The sequence below is a fragment of the Rhamphochromis sp. 'chilingali' genome (assembly GCF_963969265.1).
Source record: "Rhamphochromis sp. 'chilingali' genome assembly, chromosome: 20".
Taxonomy (NCBI): domain Eukaryota; kingdom Metazoa; phylum Chordata; class Actinopteri; order Cichliformes; family Cichlidae; genus Rhamphochromis; species Rhamphochromis sp. 'chilingali'.
The window spans coordinates 5,518,596-5,529,775 of NC_137947.1; the positions used below are offsets into that span (position 1 = coordinate 5,518,596).

Here is an 11,180-nt window from a genome sequence, read left to right on the forward strand (position 1 = left end):
TGTCTTCCAGAAACTGGCAGTAGGACTGGGAGTTGAGCTTGACTCCATCCTCAACCCGAAAAGGCCCCACAAGCTCATCTTTGATGATACCAGCCCAAATCAGTACTCCACCTCCACCTTGCTGGCGTCTGAGTCGGACTGGAGCTCTCTGCCCTTTACCAATCCAGCCACGGGCCCATCCATCTGGCCCATCAAGACTCACTCTCATTTCATCAGTCCATAAAACCTTAGAAAAACCAGTCTTGAGATATTTCTTGGCCCAGTCTTGACGTTTCAGCTTGTGTGTCTTGTTCAGTGGTGGTCGTCTTTCAGCCTTTCTTACCTTGGCCATGTCTCTGAGTATTGCACACCTTGTGCTTTTGGGCACTCCAGTGATGTTGCAGCTCTGAAATATGGCCAAACTGGTGGCAAGTGGCATCTTGGCAGCTGCACGCTTGACTTTTCTCAGTTCATGGGCAGTTATTTTGCGCCTTGGTTTTTCCACACGCTTCTTGCGACCCTGTTGACTATTTTGAATGAAACGCTTGATTGTTCGATGATCACGCTTCAGAAGCTTTGCAATTTTGAGACTGCTGCATCCCTCTGCAAGATATCTCACTATTTTTGACTTTTCTGAGCCTGTCAAGTCCTTCTTTTGACCCATTTTGCCAAAGGAAAGGAAGTTGCCTAATAATTATGCACACCTGATATAGGGTGTTGATGTCATTAGACCACACCCCTTCTCATTACAGAGATGCACATCACCTAATATGCTTAATTGGTAGTAGGCTTTCGAGCCTATACAGCTTGGAGTAAGACAACATGCATGAAGAGGATGATGTGGACAAAATACTCATTTGCCTAATAATTCTGCACTCCCTGTATTGAACAACAGATGTTGAAGCTGGAGCTGCAAGGCAGGAAGAGAAAGCGAAGACCACAGTGAAGATTCATAGATGTAGTGAAGGAGGATGCTAGCGCTAGGGTGAGACAGATAACCCCTTCCCCTTCTTTATGAGCAGCCAAAATAAGAAAACTGGTTCACAGGTGCAGGGAATTAGAGCTGTGAGGAAGACACACATTATTTGCGCTTTCTTTATGAGCTTGCTTTGTCTTTAATTCATGCAACTGACTTTTAGGTTGTGTATTTTTCATCTAAAATATTGACTTTAGTTTTTTCATCTCAATGGACTGGAAATGACTTCAAATTCCCAAACATGTTTTTGTTTATTTATTGCTAGTTGCTAGATTCTGGTTCACAGAGTGCTCCAGGAAAGAAAGCAAGAAAGTTACAATTTACACCTTATTTTTTGGACTACAGGGCGCACCGGATTATAAGGCGCATAAAGCGAAACAAAACTGTCAGATAAGTCGAACTTTATTCAACTGATTCAAAATAACTCTCAACATTGTTCAGTTGTAACACAAAAAGTGTAGAACAATACACTCGCTTTTTCAGTTCATTCCTCTTCCACAAATCCATCAAATTCTTCATCTTCAGTGTCTGAGTTTGACAGTTGGGGGATTTCAGCGTGTCTCTTAACAGGTGCCATTTCGGGGTCCTTATACACACACCATAATATTATGTTGAAGCACAGTAGGTATTACTCTGCAAGACTCCTGACTATAGTAGCAGTAATGCTCCGACAATCTAGCGGTGCGGCTTCATAGCTTACCAAAGTACCACATAAAATCAGTTCGAGGTCAGTAAGCACAACCAGAATTAATACATAAGGCACACTGTTGATTTTTGAGAAAATTAAAGGATTTTCAGTGTGCCTTATAGTGTGGGGGGAAAAAACTGTATTTTGAAATGTCTTCTTCAAAAAAAACCAACAACAAAAACTGTAGTTTTTGATCTTTTTAAGCTTTTTATATTATGTGTTTTTTATGTAGTCCTTTCGATGACCTGATATATCCAGATAAATATTAAATATATATCTGTGTGTGTGTGTGTGCGTTAAAAAGTGCACCGCAGATCTGTTTATGACTTCCGCACGGACGTAGAGCATCCAAACAAGGTAATAGAGTGGCTTGCTGTTGGTTTTCTGAGGCCCAGGATGTAGAGCAGATCAGCTACTGACTGGAAGGTTGGTGGTTCGATCCTTGGCTTCCCCAGTCTGCATGCCAAATATCCTTGGGCAAGATACTAACCCCAAGTTGCTCTCCGATGTGTCCGTCAGAGTGTGAATGCATTCACTGAAGTGCAATTGGTGAGATTGCACTTGAGGATATATTGTATGAGTTGGTGTGAATGGGTGAATGAGGCATGTTGTATGCACACTTTGAGTACTCCGAGAGTAGAAAAGCACTATATAAGAGTCTGACGTTTGCCATTTACCAAGAGACAGGGAGGGGACGGTACAAGCATTCTGAGATTGTTAAAGTAAAGTGAACAATAAAAATCCAGGGAGGTAGTTATCATGTTTTCAGAGAAAAACAGATACTTGGATTACTTAATAATACCATTGTAGTCCTTATGATAGAGCAGCTATAGTTTTATTTCCTTCTTTTCACTTTTTCCATCAGGCTGCATCAAATATCTTATAAAATCAGCTCTGGATATAACATTTCAACACTCCGACTGCAGTTTAGACTGAGCAATATCACAAAATGAACTCTAATAAAGAAACAAACAAAGGGTCTGAGGAGGTTTGCACATTCAATTGGCAGCATTACAAAGAATCACTTGGCAAGATATGTGTTTTTGTTTTGGGTCTGTTATTCACAGAATGACTCATGGTACAGCAGGTTCCACAGCCTGTACCTCATTATCATTGAGGATATACATATTTGCACAAAGAACAACTGTAATTATATACCATCAGACACCAGTGAATGGCTAATCAGACGACGGTGAATCTAGAGAGCCATTCGGGATGTGTGTTTCATGTTTTTAATCAGCTTTAGCCCCAGATTTCAACCTCTTTCAACACTGTGCTGGAGCCTGCATGAATATGCATGAGTCAGTGAGTATTCCACAACAACTGCTGCCCATCCAAACATTTCCATAAATTTGACTGAAATTATTGTCTATTGTGTGGAAACGTGGACGGGTATTAATCAGATTAGAAGAAAATACAGTAGAATCTACAGAGAACACCTGCTATCGATAGAGGTCGATGCTGCAACCAGGCTGTACTACATATGGACCCATTTAATCCAAGACTCTGCCACCATCTCCTTGTCTGGAAAAATGCACATATGAATACAGAATCATGACCTGTAGACTGCGGTGATTTCATGTTTACTTCTTCAGTATGACTGGCCTGTGTGTTTTCTTCCAGAATCCCCCACCTGTATCCAAACTACATCCCGGAGCAGTACAACCCTCCACCCTTCAACTATTCAGACCCGGCTCTGCAGTACATTACTCACTGCAGCCCTCGAATCCTGGACAACTACGTACCAAGGCAGCGCCATAGATAGCACACGCTTACAGCTGCATACATCTCACACACATTTGCATCTTATCAACCACAACATTAAAACCACATACAGTACACAATTGTGTATGCCACCCTCGTGCCCCAGATCACCTCTCAGCCATCAGCGCGTCGACATGGGACCTCTTGATGAGGCGTCTTGTGGTCTCAGCTGTGGATCATTGCGGCTGTGGGCTGTTTTAGGGCATCCTGTGGACTCTGTGGAGTATGAAACTATGGGTCAGCCTCTTTTTGTTGTTATCTTTAAGAAATTGCTGTGAAGTCATGGTGTATTTTTCTGCTGGGGAGGAGGCTGCCGTCGGTGAGGTGCTGGGGCAGAATGTTGTTCATTTCTAGTGTCTTCTCATCTTGATGCACTGTAAGCATGAGGTGTAATTGAGCGCTGGTTTTGCACTTATTTGTTCCTCCGTGCTTGTTGCTTTCACTTCCACTCAGTTTATTCTGTAAAAACAACTTGGTTGGTTAGGGTTAAGGAAGAGATGGTGGTTTTGGTTAAAACGTACCCCCCAGCTATGTTTTTGACACATGACGAGCGACAGGGGATGGCTGCTCAGTGTCTCTTATGCTACATGCGTCAAGGCATCCATGCAAAGGAGAATGAGCGCAAATTAGTCCTGTATGATAAACATCACTAATTCACGCCCCAGGGATGCCAGAGGGCTGTCACTTTCCCTAACAGTGGTTTTAATGTTGTGGCTAATCATTAGGTGTTTAAAAATGTTGAGATGACAGATTTTGATTTATCCCATCACAAAGAAGTAATCAAACCCGAGTGACTTTAAAAGACAGTTATTTCCAATCCTCTCCATTGATCCAGTGAAGGATGTGCCAAGATCGACAGTTTAGAGTCAGAGTCTTACCCAGCAGAATTCGACAACCTCTTGGCTGGAGACGCTGATGAAAAGTAAACCACTGCAGTGGTCCTTGGTTTCCAGCTGATCCAACGCCAACAGCTTGTTTGATAGCAACATTAGCATTTGTCAGAATACCCGATGTCAGGATCTGCTCACAATAAATTAAGTAAAATTAATCCCTACTGACAAAACCAGCAGCACTCATACCCAGTAAAACACAATGAATTCAATTTGTGTTATTATTCTGCCGAGACTTCAATCCATGAAAAGTAGATGTCGCTGTTTTTTAAAAGGTATTTATCTGCTGTGAAAGTGACACCCTTTATTGTTTATTGATTGACTGTGTCCCAATAAATTTGACAAAGCAAGAGTGATTCAGTGCTGCAGCTGGAAGCTGTCAGTCGTAAAACCTCCTAGACTCTGCAAGTAAGAACCATTTCTAAGTCTGTTTGGCTAAGGATAGTACAGATGTGCAAACATCCTCTTGCCAGCTGATACGAGTCATACTGAAGCTGCTGACAGCTGGATCGTGCTAATAGAATTCAATTATTCAATTCAGTTTTATTTATACAGCGTCAAATCACAACAGTGTTGCCTCAAGGCAACGTAGACCCTAAGGTAGACCCTACAATAATACATACATAGAAAAAGCCAACAATCATATGACCCCCCCTATGAGCACTTTGGCGACAGTGGGAATGAAAAACTCCCTTTTAACAGGAAGAAACCTCCAGCAGATCCAGGCTCGGGGGGGGGGGGCTCTCTGCCGTGACTGGTTGGGGTGAGAGAAGGAAGACGGGAAAAACAAGAAGTGAAAAGAAGTGTTTCCTTAAACATTTAAAGGTAATATAGGCGGGTTGCTCACATTCTTAAATCAAGCACTTTATGAGAAAAGAGGACATTAGCCATTATAGTCACCATATCACATTGAAATAATTACAATTAGTGCATCATTCAAAGCTAAAGCAACAGTGCCAGTTAATTAGGAGATGTCATTAAGTTATCAATAAGCATCTGAACTGTGGTGGAAAAGTACTCTGTCCAGCCTGTGTGCACAGTTAGGAGAATTGAAAATGAGCTTTTCTTCATTCACAGTGTTCATGGAAGTAAGTTAAATTTGAATTCTATGAGTGAATTTTCAGAGTAAAACAACTCATTATGTATTAGCGTATAAGCAGGATAGTGTTGGTCAAAAAAGGTCTAAATTTTAGCTGATTATGTATTTTATGCCATGGATGGTAATAAGGGCGTCAGCCTTTGGGGACATGGGTTTTATGTTATTTAAACAAGTGGACAGTCTAAACAACCACAACAGTCCTGTAGCAGTTTAATCTTTGCTGCCTGTAACAAAGAACCACACCTACTCAACCAATCGGCAGTTAAAAGATTTGTATGCTTGTTAGTTAATATGTTGAACTGAAAGGAGAGGTACTCTGTAATACTGCATGTACATAAAGTTTTGTAAAAACCTTCAGTAAAAGTTCCAAAGTATTATCCACAAAGTGTACTTTAAATAAAATAAGTACTTACAGGCTTAATGCTCCCTTTCTGACTGTTTATTAACTATATCTTTGTATCCTAATGTAAATTAAATGTAACCTCATACTTATATTTCTATACAGCACTTAGCGAAATAGACAGTTATTTTCCAGGATTGCATTTGATTAGTATTCCTTTCACAACTCTTCATGCAATTCCTGCTCCTACCACCAGGGGTCAGAGCTGAGACTTTCCACACAAACTGGCTCAATCACATTTGTTTACGAGCTGGGTCTGAGCAGAAACAGCACTCCCACAGCTTCACATAAACGCACACACAGACAGCCTGACACCTGTTCTGCAGCCTTCATCTGGAAGCGGCTGCAGCATGCAGCAGAGAGAGCTACCCCCTGCAGAATGAGATCATCTGAAAGGGGGCACGGAGCGAGGCAGCCCTGCAGGTCCCTGCCACTGCGGAGACAGACTTGGCCCGCACTCCAGCAAGGGTCAAGGACGCGAGAGCTGCTGCAACTCTCTACCCCGTCACTTCTTTTGCACACCAGAGAAGGTGCTCGTGCACAGAAATGCCCCTGCCTAACCTCTGTGATGCTCGTTGATTCCTCTGGTTTCACTTTCTACAGGGCTGACTGAGAGAGTAAACTGAGATTACACCCACACTACACAGAACATTTGTACGGGGAACTTCTGGAAAGAAAGAAGCACAGACAACAAGCTGAGCTCCTGACCCCTGCGACCCCTGTGCGAAAGCACGGGTAGCACCTGTGAGGATGAATTCACCTTGGCATCGGAGCTTTGTAGTGCCACCTTTCTGGATGGTTCCAAGCAGCACTGTGCTGCTGAAGGCTGCAGTGTTTGAACTCTGCAGCAGACAACCTGGAGGCGAGCCAGTGAGAGAAAGGGTGGAAGGGAGAAGGGCAGAGTTAGACAGAGTCAAGGAAAGAGTTTGTGTTGGGGCGGGCGGGTGGGGGAATTGCAGGAGGGAAAATAAAAAGCCAGCGAGTAAAGATAAACTGTAGTGACTGTAGTGACAGCCAGTAAGTGGTTTTGTCCTTCAGATCCTATCAAATAAAACTACTAGCATGTGCAGGTTTTGTTTTTTGGTGGAGGGGGGTGCATTCCACTTGATTTAGTGCCAGGCTTTACAAACAGTAACACATTTCGGGAGGAGGGGGTAGGAAACTAAGTGCATGCTTAACACTATATCCTCTTATACGATTTGAAGCCATTAATCATTTCTGCCTCATGATGTAATTTTGAAAAACAAGTCTTTTCTCAGTAACAGGTAGGCCAGGGTGCCCTATGGGATTGACTCATGAGCGGCTAGCCCATTGTTAGACCTTATATGGCTAATACCCTTATTGAATGGCTATAAAGCCATTCTTGCTGACAGGGAGTGGTTTCCAGCGTTACTGAATGGACCAGATGTCTGGCCACTGTGTGCTGGGAACTATTGCTAGTAATCAGGAATTATTTGCAGAGGCTGGTCAGATGTACAGACAGGTGACAGATTAAAGGAAAAACCCAAACCTTTGTTCCTAACAAGGGGTCAAAGTACAGTGACATGTACCTATGGCATGGGAGGGTTTTAATTAGAGGGAAATGCTGTAAATCAATAGAGAGATATTCCAAGTAGTCACCTTTTTTCTCTTTCTATCCTGCTAACAGCGGTCCCTTCCATGTGTCATGATCTTTGCAGGAAACCGATCTCAACCCGCTTGAACACCCAGTGATGCAGTTCAGTTCAGTTTTAGTTGTATGGCACCAAATCACAGCAGTGACTTCAAATTACTTTATATTATAAGATAAAGACCCTACAATAATAGAGAGAAAACTCCAACAATCAGCTCCCTGTGAACAAGCACTTGGCAATAGTGGGAGGGAAAAACTCCCCTTTAACAGGAAGAAACCTCCAGCACAACAAGGCTTTGGGAGGGGCGGCCATCTGCCACAACTGGTTGGGGGTGAGGCGAGGAAGACGGGACAAAAGATACGCTGTAAAAAAGAGACAGAGAGTAATAGTAACTAATGATTAAGTGCAAAGTGATGTATATGCATAGTGAGCAATAAGAGGTGAGTGAAGAAGAACCACTCGTTATATCAGCATATAAGCCTAGACTTAACTTACTGAGGGTTCGGAGTCATTGATCCAGCGCTAACTACTTGTTTTATCAAAAAGGAAAGTTTAAGCCTAAAGTTAAAGAAGCTGGCTCCACAGAAGAGAGGCCTGAAAGGTGAAGGCTCTGCCTCCCATTCTGGGAGAGAATTCACCAAAACACTATAGAAAAATGGTGCTCCATCCCTCCAGCAGAGAGCCACATACTGTGAGAATCAGTGCTAAGGAACAGTGAAGCTATTTCAGACACCTTGTTGAGATACTTGTTTTTCCCTTGAATTTTCTCCTCATAAGAAGATAAAATAAAATACATACATGCACAAAACGCACCCTTCCCCCCTGCTGTTTGACCATCCCTGCATGTCAACATACACAGTTGCATTCAGATGTTCTAACACGCTCTCCAAAGCAAACAGGTGCAGCGCCCGATGTGTACGTTGCTGACACGATGCAAAAACTCTTTTCACTACTGGCTTGACACACGGCTAACAGCCATTCTCTGCCATGAAAGGCAATCCTCTCACTTGGCACTGAAACAGCAGGTGCATTACAAATCCTCATCCATTAAAAATGGCGCCCGCGTCTTTCGGTTACACAGGTAAACATCGTCTCATATTTGTCACCCGCGGTTCACATCCCTCAAAGTCCTCGCACAACTTGCTTGAAAGCTGTTTTGTTTGAGAGCCTATGCCAGCTACCATAGGGCGAGACGCGGAGTACAGCTCGGAGAGATCACCAGTCTGTCGCAGGGCTAGCACATAGGATGTAAATGGCTGTCTCTTAAAGCGCTTTGGGTCCGCTTCTGTTGTTTAAACATGCTATAGGCTATAAATAGCATTTCCAATAAGGTAGTTTATTTAACACAATTCAGTGGGCTGCATACTGAACCTAGAGGATAGAACAAAGTATCCCTCCTATTGTACTGGTATCATTCCAGTACCAATAGCAGCATTGGTATCCATACCATCAATATCTGGATCGATCCACCCACCTCTAAAGCTAACTGCTGTCAGTGGGAAGGAGCATTAACGTGTTGGGGGAAGCAATGTATTAATGAAGATGGAGGGCTGACTTGAGCTGATTTCCACTGAACTAAAGCGAACTTTGACCCCTGCAGTACAGTAATGAAAACTGCAGTATTATAAAAAGAAAACAAGCTCTGGGCTGGGCAGCGTTTGATAAGAAAGCAATACGTGAGGTAGTTACATATTCACAGAGCTGATAAGAAGAGGGGAGACGTAATATGTGCTAGTGCCCTGCAGTGGTTTGAGCATTGTGATTAATCTGAGCAACTAAATAAATAATAAAAAAAAATAATACCCCGGAGTTAACACGATACCCAACATCCATAATGCCAAAACATGCCTGCAACAAATACTGTATAGTGTTCCATGTTAAGCCTAGTGTTCATTTTAAAGCCTGCTTGGCTTACATCATGGAGCCTGGTTTCAAGTTTTATAGACCATTAAGTAACACCTCTTTAGTTCCAGTATGCCCAATCCTTATTAAAATCCAGCCCGTACATACCTTTGACCCGGAACGAGGCGCTCTGAGACCTGGGGGGCATTGAAAGTCACTTTATCAACCAATCAAACAGCCGATACTGCACATTAGATAAAGTGTAGCTATAGAAACCGGGGCAGGAGGCCAAAGTGGAAAGCTATTATGTTTTTGAAATATTTATGGCCCAACAGTGTACCATTGTGTCTAAAAAGGTCTTATTAGAGCAATTCCCCATTGACGTTCCTTAATAACGTGAGAGCTGAAAGCAGTTAAATGTCTGCGGCATTGACAAAAGTGCATAAAAGTCCACATTGTCCTGTTTGCCAAGTGTTTTTAAGGAGACGCAAAGTGAATTCGTACACCTCAGTGTACAGTCATCGCACATGGATCAGCTTAACTGGTTCTTGTGACCGATTCAGGCTTCTGTGCCGTCACCTCTGGCATTGCCTAATCTGCACAGTGACAAAAACCTCAATAGGGGAAAATAACAAAACAGAGTTCAATGAAAAGAATCCAGTACGATTCAGATTAGTTACTTTTTGTTTCGCAATTGTAGAGTGGGCTTGGCCGGCTCATTCTGAGGCTGCTCAGCGGCTCACAGGGCACGATCAACAGCACTTCTGTAAACAGCCCAGATGGAATCGGAAAGCACTCTGGGTCATCATTTCTTCCATATAAATGTGACAAATTCTGCTTATGCTTATAGTGTGACATTCGTCTCTAATAATAAGAAGAACTGGGAGAAAGGCAGGGGGTTGAGGCTATTTAGGCACATTGGAGATTCTAGTACATTCCAGAGTTGTTCTTCAAATCTTTCTCCTCACACATCTCTGTCCACCCTCCTCCACCTTCTTCCCCGCCGTCTCCCACGGGGCCAGGGTAGAGACAGGTGGTCACTGGGAGACAGGAGAGCAGTCAGGCATAAGCAATCAGGCTATCAGATACTCCAATCCACACCAGCAGCAGCACAATGAGACCCGAGCATCATCTGACAGCAACAGACCCACTTACATATTACACATCTAAATGTGCACAGTGCACACACTCGCACACATGCATGAGCTGTAACACCTAACTATTAGACCCAAACACTCCATCCCTGACGCTGCATCTAATTATGCATAAAATTCAAAGTGATGAACACTTGCACAGCAGAAAGGAGGAACGCAGGATCAGTCTGGGGTAACCTTGTAACAGCCATTTAAAACAGCATGGCTATCAGCACACTAATAAAATATAAGTAATGCAATCAGAAATGAGAAAACTGCAGTAATAGAATAAATAGAAGCACAAACTGGGTCAGTGCTAGCTCATTTACAAGTAATCATTTTTCTTACTGGTAGCTAATTACTTATCAGAATTGTGTTATTGTGCTTCTCTGAAGACGTTGCCCATATGTATACACACTATGCAACAAGCTTGTCTGCTGTGCCTGTGGCACTGACTGAGATGTCTATGGATAAGATGCAGCGGCAGCGCAGACCATGGGAGTGACGCATTGCAGGTACAAACAAACCAATCAGAAAGCGCGATTTCTTTCGGCTACAGCTTGTGCCCCATCACGTAGTAGCAGAAAGTATTAATCCGCCGTTATGTAGACCGCAGGGGATACGCGGTGTGATTATAAATATCAGAGCCGAAACCTTCACAGCATTCATAGATGAATGTTTAACTTGTTTCTTGTTCTTACTGTATAGATATCGATTACGATTTTTAAAATAATAATAATTAGGGACCTGTAGAAGAGGCGAGTTGGCGGATTGATATTAAAAAAGAGGAGGAGTT

The 11,180-nt window shown here is 42.9% G+C and overlaps 1 protein-coding gene across 1 annotated transcript in view; it reads left to right on the plus strand.

Annotated features, from left to right (window-relative positions):
* Window positions 1-5,018, plus strand: part of LOC308387827 (uncharacterized protein) — a 32,630-nt gene extending 27,612 nt beyond the window's left edge. Inside the window, exon 24 of the mRNA XM_080868119.1 lies at window positions 3,267-5,018. Coding sequence (XP_080724245.1) covers window positions 3,267-3,408 — 142 coding nt within the window. The 3' untranslated portion in view covers window positions 3,409-5,018. The remainder of the gene's footprint in view (window positions 1-3,266) is intronic.
* The last annotated feature ends 6,162 nt before the right edge of the window (window positions 5,019-11,180 follow it).